Source organism: Archocentrus centrarchus, chromosome 7, assembly GCF_007364275.1.
Source record: "Archocentrus centrarchus isolate MPI-CPG fArcCen1 chromosome 7, fArcCen1, whole genome shotgun sequence".
Classification (NCBI taxonomy): domain Eukaryota; kingdom Metazoa; phylum Chordata; class Actinopteri; order Cichliformes; family Cichlidae; genus Archocentrus; species Archocentrus centrarchus.
Window position 1 is genome coordinate 26,767,690 of NC_044352.1, and position 25,630 is coordinate 26,793,319.

Sequence of the window (25,630 nt, forward strand, 5' to 3'; positions counted from 1 at the left end):
TGTCTGCAGTGAACTTGCAATCTCGTTGACTTTGAAATGGTTGTTTCAAAGATGAGGGACCAGGTCTGCAACCACTCACAGTCAGTTGCATTCACAGTCTAGCCAGAACCTCATAGACTTGAAACAAACAGTCAGAAATTTCTTCACATATAGTGACATAGCTGCTATAGGACAGCAATTTAACTGCAAAATGGCACATATATAGTTGGGGACCAGCTGAGTCGAGTCGCCAGTCTGAGAGTGATTGCAGTTAGTCAGAGTTGGACCACAACTGTCTGGAGGCAGGTTGCCTGTCACCAGTTAACCTATGCAATTGCCTTGTGAATGAAAGTGGATGCCCAGATGTTGAGGGTGTTGCATGTTCAACCTCTGGGCCACCAGTTGGTCACCACAACTACTATCAAAAAATTCAATGTGATCACCTGGCAACCAACAATTTTTCCTAGTTGCAAGGAGGTTGCCATTCTATTTTTATGAGTGTGATTGAGCCATTACGCACAAGACTGCAAATGGTTACCTGTGTAATCTGTTACACTGTCCACTCTCTGTGATCAGAGTGAACAGTAAACACCTTCTGGTCAACTGCAGTTTGTCTATTCTGAAGCATGACAACTGGTAAAGTCTATTTAATGGGTGAAAAAAAATTTGAAGGCATTGAATTATCTGTGTTTTTCCAGCTCTTACCTACCGTCCCCTTCATGGCAGCGCCTTTAATCGCATACAAGAAGTTCTGGCAATACGAATAAAGCATTTCCTCTTGAGCTCCCATTGAGCAGGATGCCACATTGTACAATCGGCAGGGTGGCAGGGTGCAGACTGACCCAGATATTGTTTGGCTGCACAGTATGCAAGAAGACTGTGTGCAGTTTTAGAGGCTGACTCAGCACGCTGTCAGGGTCAAAACAAACACACACACACACATGCAGAAGAGTCAGGAGCTGGGGATGGAGGAGGTGAGTCAGCAGTGAAGCACGGATGACACTGACCTTTACACACTGTTCTTGTCTGTTTGTGTGTGAGTGTGTGTTCATGCTGTTTTACCGCTGGGAACCAGGTGGATTTTAAATACAGAGGTATCACCGTTTGGTCATGTGGGGATACTGTTAACTCAGTGAACGCATTATTCATTCTTCTCACTTTAATGGTGATTGAGCAATCAATGCATGCACTGAGTTTATATTCATCCTGAGTTTGGGATGCTTAAGACTTATAAGTAATTATAAAACCAGATTTTTATTGGGATCTCTAATTTCATGAATATTTCTTGACTCCATAACTATGAAGAATTTTCCTTTGTAGTTTGTATAAGAGTTCCTGCATGCACTCAGTGACTTTGACAACAAAATAATACATGACAGTCTGATTCTTTGAACCTTCACATTCCTTGGAAGTCTCAAACTGCAAATGCATTTGAAACGCCCTCTCAGCAATTTTGGACCCTGAAGTGGTGAGCTTTTTGAGAGTGAGTTTGAATTACCCAGATGTCAGGAGCTATTGCATCAGAAAACCAATAAGTTCTTTTCCCTGCTTCTTATAGTGATGATGATGAAGAAATGGCTCTCTGAATGAAGTAACTCACTGCTGACTGGGATTTTTTTATTTATTTATTTTTAAATTTGCTCTTATGTTTGAATCCGTCAGTTGGAGTTAAGCTCCTGATTCACAGTTCACGCTAATTAGGCCATGTTTCTGATCTAGGGCCAGTAATAAGCCTCTGCTCCCACTAAAAAGCTCATTCTGAGTAGGATTTTGTTGGGAACTTGGAGATGAAATGAGGTGTTGTGACGTGACACATACAGTTTTTTTTTTTTGTGTGTGTTTTGTACTCAGCAGCAGCAGGAGCAGTCATGTCTGACCCTGTCAGCTCTCTGCGAGCTTCACTCTCAGAGTTGCTCTTTTAAAAGATGGAGCTTGTGTTTTTGTCTAAATGTCAGCATCACATCAGTTCTGTTCTGGGGGAGGGAGTGATGCTCTTTACACACAAACACAAGCAGAAAAGACTGGGAATACACATCCTTTTATGCAAGCACACACACGATATACAGTATAAATAGACGCGCGCACACTTATGTATGCAAAATTTTTTAAAGAAATGAAACAGAAACACACACACGCACATTAACACACTCACGCGCACCCTCACAGAAATCCTGGCCCCAAAGCATTTCTAAGCCAGGACTGCCAGTTTCATGAGGCAGAACTAATTCACTGTAGTCTGTCTCTCTTTTCTCTTCTCTTCCTCTCTCTTCTTCTAACCCCTCATCCTCCTCTCATCTCTCTTTCTAATTCACTAATATCCTTATCCCCTCCTGCTGCTTCCCTCTTTCAGTCTGACATTTTGCCTGCATCTATGCTCACTGATTATTTTTTTTTCATTGCTTTCACTCTTTGTCTCCCTCCTCTCCTTTTTGGGTCTATCTTCTTCCATTTTATCCATGCCCTCATGCATCCTCATGTCGACCCTCTCCTCACTCCCCCCTTCCCTTTTAGTCAGGTTTGGCGCATTACTCCCTCTGCCTTCCTTGTGCCACTGTGATTTTTTTTTTTTCCCCTTTTTCTTTCTGAAAGAATTTGATGGGCAGTGATGTGCTTGAAGTATTCTTCAAAAGCAGCCAAAACTGGCACAAAACTTTTATATGAAGAAAAGTGCAGCTCTTACAAGGATTATAACTGCATATGTGAGAAAAGATGTATAAAGCAGAGGCAGCTGTGCAAAGTCCAGAACTGCTTCAAGTGATGTCACTTGAGTGTGTGTCAGTTTATGCAGAAGACTACTGGGTCTAAAAATGAAAACAAAACAAAAAAGATATATCCATGAGGGACAGAAATTAGCTTATCAGATCTCTGCAGCCTGCTCCCTATCACTGTCCTCTTCTTGAAGTAAATGGCTCAGACTATATATAGCAGCAACACTTGGAGGCTGAAAAATAAAGTTATTTTGGAAGTGCCAGAAATTGCAGTTCTTTGAATTGCCACATGAAGCCGGCTCCAAAAACAAATCAAGCCCAGTTAACTCCCAAACTTTATGGCAGAAATAACCATGTTTATGGCCTAAATTTAAAAAAAAAAAAAAAAAAGGGTTTCTGTGGCTAATTTCCTCACTTTGTAGTGATTGCACAGAAGGTAACATTTATTTTTGTAATTTGCCCATTTAAATTTTGTTCTGGCCTAAAGTTTACCATTTTGGTCATTTTGACTGACAGATGATGGCCAGCACAGGCAACAATAGCCACTAGCTGTGTGCTAGGCTTCTCCTTCATTAACTTGAGCAACTGTACTAAACAGCAGTGTTTGTGACGGCTCATTTACATGCCTGTAAATGGTGTGTTTATTGTGTAGTGATATTCTATGCATTCAAATTAAACTACAATTCCCTCTCTGCACTACAAAATAGTTGAGGGATATCTTACTTTGTTTTAATACAAGCTATATTCAGTTTCATGTTGCATGTCACTGCTGGGATTGTATTTTTCATATACTGAGTCATGGAACAAACAAGAGGAAACCAGAGCTGAGAAATGATCTTGTTTTTCTTTCTTTACCCTGAGCACGCTCTCATTTAGTACTTTTCGATCACACACACACACACACTCTCTCTCTCTCTCTCTCTCTCTCTCTCTGTTGTCTGTGTGTTTTTTCTTCCTGCAACACCTCCTATTCTCTCATGCCCACCCCTCGCCTCCTCTTACTTTCCATTTCTAACCCTCTTCTTTCCTCCCCTCTCTGCCTCACTCACCGCTCTCACAGTGAAAGACTTTCCTTCTCCTCTCTTCTCTTCTCCTCTCTTCTCTTCTCCTCTCCTCTCTTCTCCTTGCTCTAAGCCCTCAGCTAAGTTTTCCTCAAGATTTTTTTTCCCCTCCACCTCTCTCTCTAGCATCTGTCTGATTGTGTCTTTTTCTTCACCCTGCGGGATGAGCCAGCAATCTTCCCTACCCATAATACTCCTGTCCAAGTGAGGACTGCCTTCTGCACTTCAAAGAACACACTTCAGCACTTCAAAGCCTGCAGTCTTTCTAACACTAAAACCAAGGCTAGATCAATTCCATCCTAATAATACCCAGCAGCCTCCTACCACTGATGATGAGGTTCAAATCTGTACAAACAAAAAGACATTGTCTTAGTTCACTTTGTTTTCCCAAGAGGTAACTTGGGTTGTAGCCCCAAGGATAAAAACAAGAAAAATGGGACTTGTAGCTTGTAGATCTCTGAGGTCATATCAGAGATCTACAAGGACTCAGGACCACAGAAACCAGGCTGTTAAACTAACTCAAGTGTACAAATAAAGTCATTCTGACAGGACTTGATTTATACTATTTCACAATGTAGTCATATATCTATTAATATTATAGAAGATTATTGTAAGATGAATTTTAGCCTTTCATTTGTACAGGGAAAACATTATGTATCATATGTTAAAGAAGTTTTAAAGGAGCTTATTTGTTCCCAGAACACAAACATGTTTGATAAAACTATTACTGGAGTTAGTTGACTTATCTGTCTTCATGTTCCCTGTTGACCCAGAGCTGAGATAGCCAGAACCACTGTAGCTCTGTGCTGCTTTGTTCTTGGCCTTCTGCCATCCTATTACTGCAGGAGTCAAAATCCTCTAGTCCCTTTAGCCTGTATTCACACACACACACACACACACATTACACAAACCCGTGCAGGGAAACACACGCTGCACAGACTGTACAGTTTTCCTTTTTGCTTCTGGTTTTTATTTGTGTGTATATCTGTGTGTCAGTCGGTCCCAATGAGACAGTGAGTCTGTTTAAAATAGCTCTTGTGACACATTTGTGGGTCAGACTCTAAACACATCATTGCACGCCTTTGGTCTGTGTCCATCTGCCAACCACAAAGTCTTCCATTTCTAAGCCTGCTTGTCACAGTCAGGTTACTAGTTCAAATGACTGGCTTGTCTGAGTGAATCCAGGCAGGAACTTCACAAGCACAAGGTCAAAATGTTGCAGAGAATGATACTTAACCTCTATCCAACATACTGGAGCTCCACAGTGCTTGGGGCTTCCAGTAGCCCAAGGGATGAGTGGTCATGTTTCTTTCTATGAGCTATAATGTTTCTTGCAGAAAAGTCACAAAGGTCAGAAAAAAGATAAAGAACTACAGAGGGATGCAAAACAAACAAAACCAGTACAAAGAACTCAAAGGACTGTCAACTGTCACTAAAGTCATAATTTTATATCAGTAGTATACCTCTTGCACATCTAAGACTTACCTTAGCTGTCTGGATTGAAGAGATTTTGACTGTGCAGGTGTTACCAGGTAAGACAGAACTCAGCATTAATTAATAACTTATGTGCTTTTCCAGGTATCGACACAACAAATGTCATTAAACAGGACATTCTGCTAAGAAAATTTCTCAACTATATCCGTATGTCTGTATGTGGTGAAGCTAATTCAGGAATATTACAGAACTTGAAGAACTCCTCACTAATCTGAAAAGGGGAGATGCTAACGAGAGGTGCCTCTCTATCTGAAGGGTTAGTCTGAAATCCATTTACCGTGGTTACAGTCTTAGCTTTAGGTAACATCACAATCATCATCATGACAGCTATAAATTGACAACATATGTAAATTAGATCCTCGTTTACGCAGCTCCGGCAGATGAATGAAGTGGGCAGATCGGTGTTGTCTCAGTTTTTACCGGCTCTGTTAAGAATAACTGGCCAGAGACAGAAAATAGGCAGGAAGTGAAAGAGATGACAATACAATGTGTATACACATGAACACAAAGACACGCTTATACAGCCTTGTGCACTCACTCCATCACCTCTCATAAAATGGAGTTACATAATTAATGAGGCCCCATTGTGATGACAAAATGACAAGATTTTTCAAAATGGGGGGAAGTGAAAATGAGATCTGTTTGGTTTATGCAACCAGAAAAGCACCTATAATTCACCCTCCACCTCTCTGTCCTCCCTGAAAGCTTTCCCTCCACCCCCTCGATACCCCTTCCCTTCTCTAATTTATTTTTGTTTCCTTCTCCTCCTCCTTTTCATCCCCAACCTTTAATTCATATCCCTCATTCCCTCCTCCTCAAGCTTAATTTCTCTTTTTTGTATTCTCCTGCATTTTGTCCTCTGCTCTTCTGCCTCCTCTCCTCCTTTTATTGCCTCTTTTCCTCCACTCCAGTGCAGCAGTGCGTATCAAAAGCTAAACATTTGACTGGTGTGTAGTACATGTTTCACTTCACAGGAGAATTGAGAGTATGGTGTACATGCAAATGCCAAAAAAAAAATAAACAGACTGCACGCGCTGACATTTGTGTTTAATCAAGAATTTATTTTTAATTATTATTATTAGATCAGTATGAAATACTCATGTCATCTCATTTTCTTATTTGTGATTGCTTCACTTTAATTCACTGCAGTTTGTTGGCTCAACAAAAAAAAAAACAACTAAATGAAATAAGTGTCTTTGGGACTTGCACAATTATGCAAAAGAATCTATGTATGAGTCTTGGGAAATCAGGAAATTTAACAAGGAGCCACAAGAGGATAAAAAGGTCACTAGTGCGGTGTTTAAAGACACATTATATTTTAAAATCTACAATGCAGATAAAATAAAATAGCTCCTTCTAAAAAGTAATGCAGAAGAAGTAATGGAAAATTAAGTTTAATACATGAACAGTATTTGCGCATGTCTAATAATAATGTTTGTTACATTGTTTTGCTCTTTCTGGCTGTTTGTTTATTTCTCAGTCTGTTGTTCTCAGTCACATTCCCCTTTATTGCATCCTTTTTTGTGTGTGCACTTGTGCACATGAAATATTAATGATGGACAGCAGACGGGAGAGAAAGATGAGGTGGGGCGAAATAAAGGAGCCAGTATAGCAAGAAAAGAGCAAGAAATTCAGAGAGGAAGTAAAACTGAGGAAGAGGTGGAGCTCCAGAGGGAGGAATTAGAATAGAGGCAGAGAACAATATTAAGTTATTCTGAAAATAGCAGGGGGAAGGTGGGAAGGGTCCTGTGAAATCTGCTTTGTGTTGCCATATAAAAGTGAGTCTGCTCACGCGCGATGACAGAAGTGATGCAACCTGTTCACTTAGTAGTGAAACCTGCCTAAAAATCATCACAAGGTCTCTTTGGGGTTCAAGACTTTTGGTGTGTAATAATTAGGTCAGAAAACTGAGGTCATAACTTATCATATGTTCAGAGCAAATGCAGTGTTGATATATTGTGGTTGATTCGTGGGGATAAAGTAAGCAAGTAAGTGATTATGGCAATAGCAGGGAACACACAGGTGTTCAGCAAGCAATATTTCAGGTGTGCTCTCCGTTGTTCTTTCAATAACTGCTATATTTCCAAGGAAATACACAGCTCGGCAGGGACTGTGGCCATGCTTCAAGTGAACTGAAAGGTCCAGTCAGCTATCAATCATAACCTGTCTGCACTGCTCAGTTGAGTGTCTGACCTGAGGTTAACCTGTATTGCTTCAAGAATGTCTCTTATTAAACTGTATGTCAAGATGATGATCGTGAGGAGGAGGAGGAGGACACGTGGCTTTGTGTCACTTGATGAAGAACTATCCTCTGTGAAAATAAGGTTAAAGGTGATATTTCCAATATCGTGATGAGTATGGACTTCATAGTGTGACTGGAGGGCATTCCATGGTTCTGGTGGCCCGATCAACTGACTGTCCAGAAGTATGAGGTCATAATACCCAGAAAGCAGTTGTGTCTGTGGTGTGATGGCAACTTTGCAAAATAGCTTTTTCTTTGTTGTTTTTGCTTTGAAATTGGACACTTTATCCCATCATTTTGACCATCTTCATTGTGAATGTGTTTTTAGTTTAAATTTATCTCTTTAACCTCTGTCTCTGAAGGCTTTCTTTTTCTTAAATCAGGATTTTTTTGTGGGGGATTTTCATTTCTTTTTTTTTTTCCAATGCCCCCAAAAGCAGTATTGTACTTCTCTGCCACAAACTGAAGCCAGTTACATGAGATTCAGCAGGGAGCCACATTACTAAAGGCTGGGCTGAATTACTGTATATGTGCACATGCACATATCCTCTCTTCTTTTCCTTTTCGTCCTCCTTCTGCTTGTCATCCCTCTCTCTCGCTCTGGTAAGCCTTCAGCTACACAGGCCTCCTCCATTTTGCATTGATGTGAGCTGCGTGTCTACATGTGTGTGTTTGTGCTTCTGTGAGTATGAGTGTATGTGTGCTGCAGTAGAGTGCAGCCTAAAGCGGCAGCCTGTGCTAAGGAAGTGTGCGCTCGAGCAGAACAATGGCATTCTGGGTAAAAATAGCCCTTGCTCTGTTGGAGGGAGAGAAAAAGAGACAGAGGGTGACAGGCAGAGAGAAGCGAGGAAGGGTAAGAGCTGAAAAGGAGGAGAAGATAGAAGTGTAATGATTGTGCGATGTAAAGAGAAAAGATAGACACTTCAGGTCCAAATGTGTGAAAAGTAAAACAGGAAAAAGAAAATCATGAGAATGACTCAGAAACTGACATTAATTCTTCTGAAAGAAGGCGTTTCTTTGTAACAATGAACTAATCACACTTAGTAGAGATAAAGATTTTTTGACATCTGTGTTATCTGTACCAACTGAGGTCCCCGAACAGTAAGATTTCATACCAAAGTTTATCAAATGCCCGTAGTAGAGGAGTGAAAGAGGTGGCCACTTTTTGGTGAACCATTAGTTTACAGGTAACAATGCATACAAGATGTGGTTGTAAGTGGCAAGACTGGCCATTTTCAGAGGAGTCTTATTTTTGTTTGTTAAGCCACTTAACACTGACCTATGACTTGTTCAAGCATTAAAAAAGCACCTAACTCAAGGGATGAACCAGTGTTGTCTATGCAAAAAATTATAATTAATAATTTGTTCCCAAATGCCAAATATAAAGTTATCAAAACCAGCATGTGCAAAGGGTGTGGCAGGCCTAAAAACTATCTTGAGCAGATGAACAGCATCTGAAAGTCACGTCCTTTAGAAACAGTCCTTAAAAATCTAACAAAGACCTGACACAGGACCTCAGAGACGCATCTGGCCTTCAGTTGATCCATCTACTGTTCGCCAAAACTTCATCAGAAATTGTCTCAGTGAAAGGGCTGATGTCAGGAAGTCATTCTTAATGAAGGGAAATAAGAACTGCACTGAAAATCAGTGGCAACCGGTTTCATCATGAGATGAACCCAAATGTGACATTTCAGCATTATTGAAGCAGTGTGGGGTCATCCTGACAGGGATCACAGCAAAAGGCAGCCAACATCCAAAGAAGAGCTTTGAATGTCCTTCAAGAATCCTGGAGAACTATTCCTGAAGACTGCTTCAAATAACAAGAAAGCTGCCTGAGAGAGTTCAGGCTGTGCTGAAGAATAAAGGTGGTCACACCAAATATTGACTTTCAAGCTTGTTAGAGTTGTACAAACTCTGCTTTTGCCTTATATACTGTATTTCCATGTATGTTTGTGCATATTTCAATAAATTGCTGCACCTCTTTCCAATTTTCTTAGCAAAACATAAAGAAATAAAGGGTGGCCCAAGAGTTTTGCACACTACTATTAGTCTCCATCACAAGGGTGTATTTTTTAGTCCTCCATTTGGATAAGACAGTAAAAACAATAGTGAGTTATTGCTACAGATTTTTCATGAATCAAATCCGATGGCAGGGGAGCTACTGCCTGTGACAGGTGTGTATGACTAAAAGGCAAGTCCATTTCTTTCCCTACTATTAAGTGCCAAAACAGATGGAGGAACTGAAAAAAAGCAGGAAATGGACTGAAAAAGAGCAGAAAGGTAGACAAGACAAAAAAAAGAAAAAAGAAATGATGAGAGGTGGAAGGTATAGGACAAAAAAGCAAACCCAGAAATTTCTGCAAAGACTTGGGAGAGGACAGACACCCAGAAAGAAAGAGAACAAGCGAGATTTAGAGACTTTAATATGCTGCAGAATGACACCAGCAGATGAAAAGAAAACAGCAGTGCTCTGAGGCATGAATTAGCACTGATGGAGCATTTCAGTGAGTGTTATTGACAGGAGCAGAAAAGGCCAGATTGTTTGTGCTATGCAGGTTAAGTGGGCACCACTGGGGTACTCTGTGGGAAAATGCACACGTGCATGCACACACGCACACACACTTACTTTCCTGTAATGTCATCTTGAATGTAGTCTCTCTGGGAAAAAGAGGGAATGAGTTCACTTTAGGGTTGAAAAATGATTCAATGGTTTCAGAACCTACAGTACAACGTGGTGCTTCAGGGGATGTACACACACACACACACACACACACACACACACACACACACACACACACACACACACACACACACACACACACACACACACACACACAGTTGTGTTTCCATCATGTCAGAGGACATTACATCAGCTTACATTCACTTCCTGTACTATATTCAGAATGTATTCTTTGGGCATTTAAACATGAGCGACAATTAAGCTTCATTTATGTTGAGCTTAAAGATTTTACAGTGATACATCTACTGTATAATCACTGAGATATAAATTCCTTTCAGTTACAATTAGTACTGAGGCAGCCAATCAGCAGATAATTCCTCATCAGCTACTTTGTTCAGCTATAGTTGCTGAAGGCGTGTAAGATATGCCAGAGACAGTCTGGCCTCAGCAACACTAAATATTTTCTGTCTATAATGCTTTAAGTCCCTAATTCTCAAAAAGCTTCTCCATCTTCTGAAAATCGGGTCTTTTTTTATGCAGAAGTCATGTCGGTGGGAACATGATATTCAAATGAATGTGTGGTTTTACAAGTCGCTGAAAAAAGAGAAGCAAAGCCAGTCCTGAGTGCTCAATGAAACCATTTAGTCACTCATCACCTTCCATACACATGTTTTTTAACATTTTTTCCTTCATTTTTGAATGACTGCTCCAAATTAGTTAATACCAATATTAATATTTCACTTATCCTAGGCTACATTACTCAGTCATTGCAAATTAAATGTAGAAATGTAGGTTTTACTGCGATATTCACATTACAGGAGAAATTTACATGACAAGTGGCAAATGATAAATGATTTTTTTTTTTTAAAAACACTCAGATGTAACCCATCGCTTTTGTTCAGCTTCTTTTTCTACTATTTCACTGTTGTCTTCTTTCAAAGTGTCTATTGTAATTAGTCGGTCGTGATAACTCGAGTTCTATTTTTACAGGAGAGGAAAGTTCAGAGAGGCTAACATTTTTGAAACTGTTGGATCAGTTGGATTTGAGGAGAAAAAAAAATCAATTTGGACTTTGATAGCTTATATTATTATATTTATTATGATAGCAATATTATCGTTGCTATGAATTCTGTGCCAATTATAGTGTTCACTGCTCAGCCCAAAACAGCACAGTCACTGTGGAATCTGAGGGAGATGGAGTCTTTTGTGTGACATCTAATCACAGATAAACTCCCAGAAGGATTCGGAGAAAGACAAGGGACCGAGCAAATAAAGGAGGCTCGAGCGCGTGGGAGAGCTATTAAAGGCAGAATGAGCAAGTGAAAGGAGTTATTGTAGGAAGAGGTTTGGTGAGCTTAGTGTAGAGAGAACAAGAAAGGACTTGATTAGCAGGTGGAAAAAAATAGAGATGGTAGATAATTGTTGAAGAGGGATGGCTACTTCTGTCAATTATTCATTACATGAGTAATACAACTGCTCTTCAGCCCCAAACTCCATTAGCTGTACTGGACAGAAACAGACACAGTGGCAGAGAATAAACAGGAGGAGCTGGTAGAGTTGGTGGGTGGTGAGAAGATACTGGAGAGATAGTAAAAAAAAATACATAATGCATAACTAAGATGCAAAGATCATTCTCATTTAAAATATTATGTTGAAATACAGCTCTAAATGTATATGTAAATGTAACCCTCCTCTTAGTTTTATGCTTCAAAAATCACTCCTGTAGCATTTCTGTGCTACTACACTCTATTATAGTATAGTAAGTGTTAGCTTTGGACAAAAACGGGCAGCTGTCCAAAGCTTCGCAACACTTTATAATGTGTTACACCTAATTTATTTATTGTGCAGATAGATATTTTATTATTTTGAGTCACTCTCACTACATTTTTTTGGGCCTAGAAGACTGCAGATTTCACCTAGAAGCTCTAGAACCATTACCAACTAGCTTAGTTAACAGATTGCAGCACGTAGCAATGGACCACACCACATAGCACCACTTATTTTAAATAACTTGGTGTTTTATGTTGTATTCTGTTATGTTTTATATTGTTATGATGTTATACTTTTGTTTCTTGTACTTTATTGTGAAGCACATTGTGATTTTTATCTGTGAAAATTGCTATATAAATACATTTTACTTACTTAGCTGCTAAAGAGCCAGAAAATACCCTTAGGAGGGGCGACCCAACGTGTCCTCCAGTCCGAATGACAATATCAGTATCAATATCAATAACAACCTATATTAGTGTTTCCAAAATGAGCCAACGTGTGGCTTCGAGTGTCATATCTGTTTGGCAGGTAATGTGGCTGTAGCTCAGGAGGTAGCCCAGGGCACCTACTAATGGGATGGTTGGTGGTTCAAGCCCTGGCTGCATGCAGAAGTATTCTTGGGTGAAATATAAAGCGCTTTGAGTACTCAAGTAAAAGTGTTATATAAGAACCAGTGTATTTATTTAATGTTTAAGCATTTCCTGTGACATCTAAGGCCCTTTAGTCCCCATAGACCTTTCAGAAATCTGAGAAAATCCATATTTACGGTATTTCTTCAGGATTTGCCGGAGAAACCGAACACCTTATTCTCACGTTATTCTATATGAGGGTTTTTTTTAAAGGAGGACAGTCTCAGAATAACTAGGTGGAAAATGAACGACTGTTGCTGTAAGCAAATTTATAAATACCTCTTTGTCATATCAGCTTGCAAGATGATGACTCAATACTGTGTTCACAAACTGTTTCCAAATGTGGCGCCCTTTAAGGGGAAATGAACAGGCTTTCCAACGATATAAGATTTATTGCCAAGAAGCATCGTTACAACAAAGAAACAATAAACCAAACACAAATTTCCTTACTTTTTGTGCTAAGTTTAGTTTGGCTCTGTCAGAACAAACAAGACCAAATTAAAAGCTAGATTAAGTACACTTTGTGTGCATCATAATCTTAATTTTTGTCACTCAGTCTCACATTGTGTGAACTGTGTGAGTAGAGCTGAGTTGATGAAAAATAGGGAGTAGCTTTTAGAGTGACTTGGCCTTTTAGAAACTTGCCTCAGCTCAGCTTCTGAGAGCTCTGTCTGGATGTAAGATTTCCAGAGTGTACACAGTACATAAGTGTGTGTGTATGTGTAGTTGTTGCTGCAGACACACATTTAAGTGAATGCTAATTTGAATGTTAAGAATATTAATCAGTGTATGAATTTGTCAATCTTAATTAATCTGCGTAAGTTGAATGAGAACACATGATGTGATCCCTGGAGTAGTAGGGGTCAAGTTGTGTTACATTTACACAACTTGAACCAACACAAACACAAACTTATATCTGTGTGCTTTTGTCTTCTCTCTGTTTCAGAAAAAAGAGTGGTTATGTCTCAACTGCCAGACCCAGCGGCTGATGTCTGGAGAGGGTCTTGATGAGCCTCCGCTTCCCGTTCCTCATCCGTCTCCCAAGCACCAACCCACGGGCTCACCCCGACACCAGACGCCACCCAGTCAGCAAAGTCCTCTTCACAAACCTACCACCCAACAGGGGTCCAAGCCAGGCCAGCCCCAGACGCAGACCCAGAAGCCACAGGCGGGAAGTGCCGGTAGCGGGCTGTTTGCGCCCTCAGCTGCCAAACAGCCAACTGAGACCAAGACCGCAGCACCATCCACGGCACCAGTACCAACCGCAGAGACAGAGAAACAGCTGAAACCAACAGAGGAGAAGCTCAAGACTGAGCCCGAGACTCAAACTGCCAAAGAGTCCAAGCCCTCCCAGAAGAAAGGAGAGCAGATCACACCAATCAAGGAAATTAAGAAGTCCAGGCACTATGATGTAAGTCTGATTTCTGTATGGTAAACTAAGGACTAATGTTTTTGCTCTAGTGTTTGAATACAAACACTAGAGCAAGCATAAAATATACCAGTGAGAGTGCAGTAAGAGAACAACCACGGTGTAAAATAAAAGCCAGAAATCTCAGTATATATGCAGGTCAAGTTATTTCACACTGCAAGGCTTTGGGTTCAAATATGATTCATTGCCCGGATCTATTTTTTTGTGCTGTTCACATTGTTTTTTAAATGTGGACAATATCACATTCAAATGTGAACTGGTCACAGTCCTGAACTACGCAAAAGTAGAAAAAGAAAATGTGACGTGCATTATGCAATTACAGAAATATGTGGATACACAGTTAGAGCCATTAATGTTTTGTGGCACGACTGGCTTCACTGAAACACACTTCTTCCAAAATTTCAAGATGTGACGAGTCACCCTCCATAAAACTCACAGCCAGACGCTCAGGCCAAGCAAGGGGTGAAGTTTGATTTGACTGTTCAGACTGAGACTGCAGTGCATAAAGCAAACCTGCATTTGATTTGTGACCATATATGGAAGTTACCCAAGTCAAAATTGAGAGATAGCAGATGTCATGAGGCTACTGTTGGCTGTGATTTGACTCTATAAACATAAAACTGAATTGAACTATGTTTACATTGTATTCAATAATTAAAAAAAAAAAAAAAACAGCTTACTGTAACTTTTAAGCTGTGGCCCTGCTTCACAGTTATACATTTTTTTGTGTGTGTGTTTGTGTTCAAACCTGCAGAGTTGTAGTACAGAATTCCTGGACATCCAGGCCACTGTGTATCACTATCTTCTAGAAGACAACACTCAGTCATTCTGAAGCTAGTGGAGCAGAGGCAAGGCTAGCTCAGACTGATACCGTGTGACCACCTAGCCTAATGCACACTTCAGCTAATTTTGTACTTTATTTTGTTTTCTTAACATAACTAAACAGTAGCCAGTATTGTACATTATCCACAGACATCATTTGTAGTTGACACAGAAACTGTAAAAATTGTTACTAGGTACATTAGCCAAATGTTTTTCACATTAATATAGAGATTATGTTGATTTATGGTAGATGACCTACAGCATCTCATACAGCTGTTTCACTCAAATTCATGCTTCCATGCTTGTTGCATTTTTTATTTGCTATTTTTCATGAATGCAGCTAAATAGTTATTAATTTCTGTAAACTGATTCTCTATAATTCATATGACCATGGGACAATGGTCACGGATAGGATTACTCACCACTTCTGGATACAAACTGTGTGTGCATGCATGTGTGTGTGTGTTTTATGCCATAGACTGATTTGAAAAGTTGTTTATTGTCACAGAACTAAAAACTACAAAAAAATGCTCTTTCAGTGTTTTTAAAGTAAATTATAGTGTCCTCCTAAGGCGATCTGTGTTACACTGATTCTACCTTTTATTACATATTTGTGATATTTGCTTACAGAGAAAACCTTGTAAAGTTTATTTGAACCGACATGTGAATAATGTAACACCAAATCAAAGTTAAATGTTTACTTTAAGAAAAGAGAGATTTTTTTTTTTTAGGGAGTTCTTGCCAGACTCATTTTTTCCTAGCAAACAAAAACAGTAAATTTATGCCTTAGAATGAAACCCGCATTATTTTACCATCACTATTTCAGATCTTTTCCTGCATGTTTCTTGTTATTAAAAATTCCAAAGAAAGCTCAATTTTAATCAGGACTCAATTCCACACACACACACACACGCACACTCTATGGTTGTTTACATCTTTATTCAAAATGAGAGTCAAAATGCTTCTGCTTTACTATGAGCTCTTTCTTATGCATATTTTATTTGGAGTCATGTTTAGTTTAGCTGAAATGAAAAGTTCATTAATGCAGTGACACCTGAAGTGCATCAAGGTTGATTCTGCACTTATTCATAGTGGGATGGGATACCTACCCTGTCTCATTTTTCCACACTCTGCTGTTATCACTAAAAAAACTGTTAGTAGTGAAATTGTTTTTGTCATATTTTTCAGTTTCAATCCTTCCGCAGTGAAGTTAATGTGATTCTTGGCTTTTTGTGCTGCCTATGTAAAACTCATTTACTGCTTGCAGTTCTTGTACAAAATGTCCCTCGATACTATATTTCTATTCAGACTGGTGCTCTCAGCCCACACCAGTTTTCACTGCCTCACTGTTGATATGATAATCACACTGTTTGAAGATATGGTTCATTTACATGGCAAAATAACTGTCACAGCGATGTAGTAATATTTAGAATTGTAAGTTAAATCAGTTACATTTTCTTCAAGTGCTGGACATCATTGTTGGTTTGGAAAGTATGTCATTGATTCCCTTCTCACAGTATGCTGAGGCTGCAAGTGGCAGCAAGGCATTGGATTACCTTGGGGAGAGACAGAGACTGAAAAACAAAGACAGCGGGGAGAACAACCTTTTCTTGCTGTTCTAAGATTGGCATGCCATGAATTTGTAAAACCTCTGAGCCCTCAGTTAACATGATTGTGGTTTTTAAAAGGAGTGCTGACTTCATCATCTGAGGAGCTGCTAAGTAATTAAATTACAGAGAGCTCAAAGTACAGTATTGGAAGTATTATAACTACCTTAAGTAATAATTTTTTTTTATCAATTTTCCATCCTTTCCTCCATCTCCCCAATCTTTTATCAGGTTAGTCCCTTTGAGATTATAATTACTGTTATTAAGAGCCATTGATAAATGAGTTTTCAATTATTTGGATGTTAAAGTCAACTTAACTATACAATCTTACTTTGAGCTCATTATCAAAAGGAAAAAAAAAATCACCTTGAAAGATGCAGTTTAACTAACCTCTTTCCATCAATGGCTCAACATACCTATCAAATATAAGTCACATTGGAATTACTACATAATAACGTCATTTGTCTTGAGACAAATGAATAAATCAGATGAGACTCAAAGATTTAAAATAAAATTCAGGTTTTCTGACTCAATCTTTATTACCTACTTACATAAAAATTTAATTGTGGTTACATTGTTTTTATTTAGGATTTAATTTGTAATAAAAGACGTGCTAGTTGTTAGTGAACCTCAACGTAATTTTTTTTTTTTTTTCAGATTTGGAATCGGGAAGAGTGAACCTCTATGTTTTATATAAATGTTAACAACTGGAAATATATAAAGACTGCTTTAAATAACTACATGTTAACCATTAACGCTTCAGTGTGATCCTATTTATGCTCCACAGAAGGAAATCATTCCTATCTGTGGCCATCAAACTTTACAACTCCTCCTTATGACACCTGGACTATTTTCATTTGTAATATCTAATTTATAATTTTACATGGCATTGTTTAAATTTGTAATATTTAATGTAACATTGCACTTTGAGTGCTTTACTTTTATTTGTTTGTACGTTTTTATAGAGAGAGTTTACATTTTCTATCTTTCATATATATTTTTTAATTGAGAAACAATTTCCCCCCAGGGATTAATAAAGTATTCTGATTCGGATTAATTCTCACCTGCATTGTGGAGTTGGAGACAAATCTCAAACCTTCTTTCTTATGTTTTCTTATATTAAATCTCCTTAACTTGTAAGACCTGAATAACATGTAGTGATTCTAATGAAAGTAAATCTCTTTTAAACAGATTTAAAATGAAGCATTCAGCCCATGGACTTAAAACTATTTTTAAATAAGATTTAATTTCTCTAAGGGGATGATAGCATTCATATCAATCACATTCATATGAAATCAGTTTTTATCAAATTTTCCTTTGTTGTCTTTACTTATATTTACAAGACCATGAAACTGCAGTTTTAGCAGACACGTTTAAGCACCGTAATGATATTTTTTATATAAACAGTAAACATACTATCAGGATCATCTCACAAATTTCATATTGAGAAATCCCTTTTTAGGATCTCTTATTAATTTGATACATAATTATTCTCATAAATAATAGAATAATAATAAAGTATAAACTATTCATTTTATATCTAAAATCAGAATGTGATTTTTAAGCGGGCTTAAATTGTATGCACAGGGATGTTCTTAATTAGTTTCAGCGCATTCTCAAATTTAACCCAAATTATGACTAAAAACCATAGCTCCCCCAAGTCTAATCCATTGTTCTTTCTTTTTCTCCTCTCTTTAGGATACAAAAAACAACAGCACCCATGACTTGTCACGCAGCCCTCAGAGTCTCAGTGACACTGGCTACTCCTCTGATGGCATCTCCAGCTCCCACAGTGAAATCACAGGTCTTATCCAAGAAGAAGAGATGAAGCTGAGTGAGAGGGGAATCAGTGGGCGGGGCTCCCCACCAAGCCCCTCTGAAATCACCAAGCTGGAAAGCTCCATGAGGCCATTACTAGAGAAGAGCTTCTCTGAAGAGAAGGCAGACAGAAGGGGAAGGAAGCACAGAGACAGAGATTTGGATGACAGAGGGAAGCAGCGCCCACGTTCTCTGTCAATCCCTCCAGATGCATATGACTCTGATGAGGAGCTAGAGGATATACTGGAGGAAGAAGAAGATGGGGTCGACTGGGAGGGTAAGCGAAAGGAAGGGAAAGAGGAGAAGAAGGAGAAGAAAAAGAAAGAAAAGGAAGCTGAGCCCACAGAGATGACTGATGAGGAGTTCATGAGGAGACAAATAATGGAGATGAGTGCTGATGAAGACAATGAGGAGGAAGAAGAAGAGATGGAGGAAGATGAAGATGAGGAAGATGAAGGATATGGCTACCAAAAGCCCAAGAAAAGCCACCATAAGCACATCATCTCTGACTCAGGGAAAGAAAAGAGACGCCTTCAGCACCACTCCAGCAGTTTTGAGGAGGAAACCAAGAGCTCTACTGATGTTTATAAAGGCTCAGTAGAAGAGGGTGAGGAAGATGTGATGGCATCGCAAGGAGGACTGAGGCGCTTCAAAACCATTGAACTCAATAACACCAATAGCTACAGCCGAGACATTGAGCTGAGCAGTGAAAATGACTTAAGCCTTGATCGGGAACCGGAGCTTGAGATGGAGAGCTTGACAGGATCTCCTGAGGAGCGTTCTCGTGGTGACTACTCCTCTACTTTGCCACCCACTTCATCCTCATATGGCTCAGGGCAGTCTCCTACTTCCATCTCATCCATGGAGGAAGATAGCGACAGTAGCCCCAGCAGGAGGCAAAGACTGGAAGAGGCTAAGCAGCAGAGGAAAGCACGCCACCGCTCTCATGGCCCTCTCCTTCCAACCATTGAAGATTCTTCAGAAGAGGATGAACTGAGAGAGGAAGAGGAACTTCTGAGAGAACAGGAAAAGATGAGAGAAGTGGAGCAACAGAGAATCAGAAGTACAGCACGAAAGACCAAGAGAGATAAAGAGGAGCTGAGGGCTCAGAGGCGCAGAGAAAGGTCCAAGACACCACCTAGCAATCTCTCGCCAATTGAGGATGCTTCTCCAACAGAAGAGCTAAGACAAGCAGCAGAAATGGAAGAGCTTCATCGTTCCTCTGCCTCTGAATATTCCCCTCAAAGTCTGGACTCAGAGGCTGAGGGATATGAATCCAAACTTTACAAGTCAGGAAGTGAGTATAATTTGCCTACCTTCATGTCGCTCTATTCCCCAATAGAGAAAACAACTACAACCACCACCACAGCACCATCTTCAACTTCCAAACCTCTGAAGAGCGCTGAGGAGGTTTATGAGGAGATGATGAGAAAGGCAGAGATGCTTCAGAAACAGCAGAAACTACAGCAGCAACAGCAGCAACATGGAAGACATGGGCAGTACTATGAGGAGGACATAAATGGGCAAAGCTATGATGATGAGTATGAATATGAGCAAGATCAAACTGGATATGATAATGAGGCAGTGGAGACAGAAACCGATATTTATGAGGAGATCAGACAAACATCTCAGAACATTACCAAGATGCAGCAGGCCACAGATGAGCAAGTAGAGATTGAAATTGAGAGCTCTTACCCAGATAAACAGCTCTTAGATACAGGCTCAGCCTTTGCTAAACTACTAGAGCAAAGCAATGCTTTGCTCACTCCAGGGACCAGCCCCACCCAGATCTCAGCTCCTGTGTCCTTTGCTGAGACTGGAGGACGAATCCCTGATGTCAGAGTAACCCAGCACTATTCTGCAAAGGATGGACACAAAGACAGGCTCAAAACCCAAGCAGGAAAGAATGGAATAACTCCAACAGTGGCTGCCACCACCATTGCAGCATATGGTGTTTATGCCAGAGATACAGTAACTATTTCTCAGACTGGTTCAAGCCACACTGTTACATCTACTCAGTCTGATATAGGTCGCAGACACACAGGTAGTACATCAGCATCCTCAGCTACAGTTTCAAGTGTATGCAGCAAGATTGCAGAGATTACCCAGGCCTATAGTCAAAGAGAAGTGATCACCAGAAGGGTAGGGGAGACCAGGGGGATCCAAGTGCGAGATAGCTCAACATCTTCTATTGAGAGAATTATTGAGCCACGTTCTCCCAAGTATACTACTTATTACAGAAGCACCAGTCCTCCTCTTTCACCATCGCCACCACCACCGCAGAGTCCCACTCGTTCTCCTTCAAGAAGGGCTACAGCGGAGTTCTCTACGCAGACTTTCAGTTCAGCATTGCGAATGGAGTCAGCAGGCTCTGGTCCTACTTCACCAGTGATGGCTCAGGGAACCCAAACATCACATCGATCAGTTTCCCCTAGGCTCTATCGACAGCAATCCTCTCAGGATGCACCATACTCCCCTCCTCCAAGCCCAGCTAGGCCAATGACAGTCAATACTGCAACTTCCCCGCTGTCTTCGCCTACCCGATTTAGCCGTCAATCAACATTTGACACTTATTCACCATGTGGCAGCCCTCCAGATACACCACCTTACCACCACTCTCCTACACGGAGCTTTTACCGTACACAAAGAGTGGAGAAGGTAAATGTAGGAACGAGTATGGTCACTACGGCTAGCATATACACCAGAGGTTCTGTTTCAATGGATAATATCTCCCTCTGTAGGATATCTACAGTCCCAGGGACTTCAAGGGTAGAGCAGGGCCATATGATTCATGGTGGAAGTGTTGTGGATCTCAGAACAGTAACCAAACCAGCTCCAATTATCATGACTGACCAAGGAATGGATCTCACCTCCTTAGCCACAGAAAGCAGGAAATACCACGGTGGACCAGAGGGTAGCAGACATTCAACGATTGTACAGCCACTGATTATGAACTTGAACACACAGGAGACCACCACACCAACCACTGTGAGTGTCACCGTAGCTGCTTCAATGTTCATGACCCAGCCAAAACAGCCAACCGTTTATGGTGATCCACATCAAAACCGAGTGGATCTCGGACAAGGCATGGGTTCGGCAGTTTGTCTGTCCCAGAACAAACCACCAGTTTCACCTCCAGCTGACCCATCAATACCAAAAATTGATGCCAAACTGGAAGACCTCAGCGTACAACAGAGAGAGCTACAAAAACAACAAGAGAAGTTGCAGAAACAACAAGAGCTCCTTGAACAACAGTTACAACAGCACCATCAGATGCAGCAACAGCAGCAACAGGCATCTCTTTTGGCCAGGTACAACCTTAGTGGCCCAGTCTCACCTTTACTGAAAAAAGATTTGCTAGTGAGTCAGACTAGTGCTTCTTCAGCTGTGGTCAGTGCTGTATCACCAGTCATTAACCCTGAGCTGTATGGCACTGGTCCCATTGAGCTCAAAGGGAAGCCCAGTCCTCCTGGTTTGATGCCAGGAGGTAAATCACCACATAGTATGGTTGTACAAGTGGATGCAGGGCCAGAGCCAGCCAGGGCTGTGACTCAGCTTGTCAAGGTAGAAGAAGGACAGGATGCTGTGGATCTGACAGGAGGCCAAATTAAGCCTGACAACCAACCCGCTTGCTGTGATGTAGTTTATCGACTTCCATTTGGTGGAACTTGTGTTGGTGCTCCTGAGAAAGAAGGCATAAGGCCTCCGTCTGCCCCACCTCTCACCTATGAGTCTGACCAAGAAAGACAACCTGGAAGGTACCATGAGTATCCAATGGATGGGCGTAAGGCCTACACATTACCTTTTCCTGGTAGGCTCCAGCCTTCAATGTCTGATACAAACCTTGCTGATGCTGGGTTGCAGTCTTACCATTCTAAACTGGAGCCACACCTCCAAGCTTCAGGAGAACTTGCCATGGATCTAACTGCTGTGAAACAGGGCTATGGAGGATATATTGGGATGCAGTATGGTTCCTATACAGATTTACGGCATGGCGGAGATATTGCAGCCCAAACACTGCCTATCAGAAGATATAATTCCTTGTCTAACATCAGTTCAGATTATGGCTATTCTGCTCGTGACATTGCTAGCTTTCAGGAAGCTAACTTGGCTCAGTACAGTGCAACAACTGCAAGGGAGATTAGCCGGATGTGTGCAGCACTCAATTCCATGGATCGCTATGGAAGCAACCCAGACTTGATGCAGTTTGGCAGTTTAGGCAGAGGTACTGGGCCTGTGGCCTCCAGACTTGCAGCTGGTCTTGGCATGAGGCAAAACCTTCTCTTTGGACTAGACGGGAAGCCAATCTCTCACAGTCAAGCACTGACTAATCTTATCAATGCCAGGCAGGCAAGTCTGAGAGCCATGTACCCTGCTGCTATTAGATCCTCAGATGGGATGATCTACTCAACTATTCAGACCCCCATTGCTTCTACACTTCCAATCACAACCCAGCCTGCCTCTGTTCTTCGCCCACTACTAAGGGGAGTCTACAGGCCATACCCCTCTGCCAACATGACACCCGTGCCCCTGTCTAGTCTTAGCAGGCTACCAATGAGCCCCAGAATGTCGTTATCTGGACAAGCTCCAGTCCGTTATCCTGCACCAGGCCTTCTCCAAACAATATCAACTACTGACCCAACTGCTGCTGCCACAACAACTTCAGCACCAACAGGGGCCCTAGTGGCTGTTCCCATGACAACTAGCTCAGCAGCCCAGGATGAACCAGTTTACCTTGGCAAAGGTGCTACACTGACCTCCTCATCAGCAGAGGCCACCTCAGTGCAAGGAACGGTTGTCATACCAGCTGAGCCACAGCAGCAGCCAATAAACCTGTCCCAGGCACACCTGATCAGCCAACAACAACAACAGAAACAAATGACAACTGCTCAGCAGCCACAACAACATGCCCCTGCTGCCCATGGTTACGCCCAACCTCCAGCAGTCCTGTCTGCCCCTGCTGCTGGCTTACCAATTGCAGGTGGTCTTCCTCCCTTCCCTCCACCAGGTGCCATACACAAAGAGGGTGAAACAGAGGCAGACAGACTGCACCGCCAGCAGGAGCAGCTCCTACAGATGGAAAGGGAGCGTGTGGAGCTGGAGAAACTCCGGCAATTGCGCCTGCAAGAAGAACTGGAAAGGGAAAGATTAGAGCTGAAGTTGCACAGGGAGAAAGAGCAGATCCTGGTGCAGAGAGAGTTACAGGAGCTGCAGAACATCAAGGAACAGGTAGAGGGAGAGGCAGGAGGTGGAATGCAGTTTGATAATTAGTGTGTTGTTTGATTTTGTGTGGTTATTGCTTTTGCATTGAATATTGATTTGTTTTGGTTTAGCTTGTGGTGGTGTTATTGTGGTGTATTTTGCTGACTAATTATCTTTTTATCACATTTAAAATGCTTTCATTCAGTGTTTTACATTAAAAAAACCCATCAAATTATATATACAGTACACTATATTGTCTCTTAGCAATTTTTTAAAATAAGTATATCAAACTGGCATTTTTAGTTAATCTGACACAGCAAAGCCAATAAATATCCCTGCAAAGATAGTGTTTTTGGTATAAAGAAATATTTTTATTTTATTACAAAGGATTAGTTCTGTGGTTTGCATGTTATGTGTCTTTTTTTCTGAATATTGTACATGATGTTTGCATGAACATGTCTGTTTTTTGTGTGGTGGAAAATGATAATACCTGTTTGTAACGCTGTCTCATGTTTCATTTATTAGTTTGATTTTTAAGCCAAAAAAAGTGTTTATAATGTTCAATTCAGTGGGCTAATTTATATACAATGACAAAAACATAGCAAAATATATTAAAATATGTTACAAAATTTTCCAAATCAATAATGAATGCAGAGTTTAATACATTGCTTTCTGAAGTCTTGGCCTGTAAAAATGTCTTCACAGTTAACTCAAGGGCTAACATGACAATTTTCTTCTTTTTTAATAGAACAAGCAGTTGAAAATCTTTCAACTTAAGTCTGTTAAACAGGTGTGGAAGTCTTCCTTAATGAGAATAAACTAGAAGTGGAATGTTTAAAATGCATCTCATAATCTACAGTACAAGCAAAACCCCCTAACTGCTTACTTGCATCAGCCTGTCATTTTAGCAGTAAAGTCAATGCATTAAATATTTTCTGTAGAGCATTGTTTGACTGGTAAGAGCAATTACCAGTACATGCTGGACTTCATTTATGTTGCGCCTCCATTCTTGATTTTTGCAATATATACAAGTTTGACTAACTTGGAACCATTGTCAAAACTAATCCATCAGCACAAGAATAACTCCATGTCACATTCACATGTGGGAATCTTGTGATTTAGACTGCACTTTAGAAGTTTGATCATCATGAATTTGACCAGATTTCACACCTTTGGCCCTCTCTTGCTCATTTCTCTCTTTTTTTTTTTCTTCTTCTTCTCATGCTATTCTTCACTTTGCTTGTTTCATCTTTTCTCCTTCATCAACCCATTCCATCTCTGCTCTCTCTAATGCCCCATGCTCTTCTGTTATGTCATTTGTCTCTTGCTCTCTCTCTCTCACTGTGTTTTTGCCCATGTGTCCTTCTTTCTATTCCCATTCCCACTGACACTCTTTTAGGTTCTGCAGCAGCAGCAGCACGAACGTGAGAAACAACTTGTTCTACAGCGGGAGCAGCTGGCCCAGCAGAAGTCCCAGCTAGATCAGATCCAGTCTTTACAGCAGCAGCTCCAGCAGCAGCTTGAAGAGCAGAAGAGACAGAAAACAGCTGCTGCAGCCCAGAGCATGCAGGTGGGGGGTGGGGTGAATGAAGAGCATTGGTAGCTAGCCCTTAAACTATGCATGTAGTCATCTTGACTTCTTATTATGGAAGAACATGTTTGTGAGGTACACAGCCTTGTCATCCTCAGCCAAATCACTGATTTGTAACAATATTAAAACACCATGTTTTTTGTACAGCTGGATGGACAGCCACTGCACCCCTACACAGACTCTCATATGGGCTCCCGTTCTCTGCCCAACTCCTCATCAGAGATGTGCTTGAGGAGTCAGGAGGAGCAAGTGGAGGCCAGGGCCAACATAAGAAAGCACAGCTCCATGAGCAGACTGACTAGGGACAGCTTGGATGGAGATGGTGTGGTGTTCTACGGCTCCCCCCGCAGGATTGTGGATAGTTGTGTGCAGACTGACGATGAAGACGGAGAGGAGAGGTAACTGTATGCATGTACAGAGTGGCTGAGAAAGTGTGAGAAGGTGGAGGGGCGTAAAAGGTGAGGCTGTGTGTATATAGGCAAAGGTTATTTTAGCAGCCTTGCAATTTACCTCACATGTCTGTAATTAAATCTAAGACCTGAGGGGAAACCGGTTTTATGACTATTTTATGAATATAAATAGAGCCATGTAGAATAAA

The 25,630-nt window shown here is 40.8% G+C and overlaps 1 protein-coding gene across 1 annotated transcript in view; it reads left to right on the forward strand.

The window, feature by feature from the left end:
- Positions 1–25,630, forward strand: part of bsna (bassoon presynaptic cytomatrix protein a) — a 115,705-nt gene that overhangs the window by 61,574 nt on the left and 28,501 nt on the right. Inside the window, exons 3-6 of the mRNA XM_030733218.1 lie at positions 13,510–13,974; positions 18,120–23,468; positions 24,841–25,011; positions 25,180–25,430. Coding sequence (XP_030589078.1) covers positions 13,510–13,974; positions 18,120–23,468; positions 24,841–25,011; positions 25,180–25,430 — 6,236 coding nt within the window. The remainder of the gene's footprint in view (positions 1–13,509; positions 13,975–18,119; positions 23,469–24,840; positions 25,012–25,179; positions 25,431–25,630) is intronic.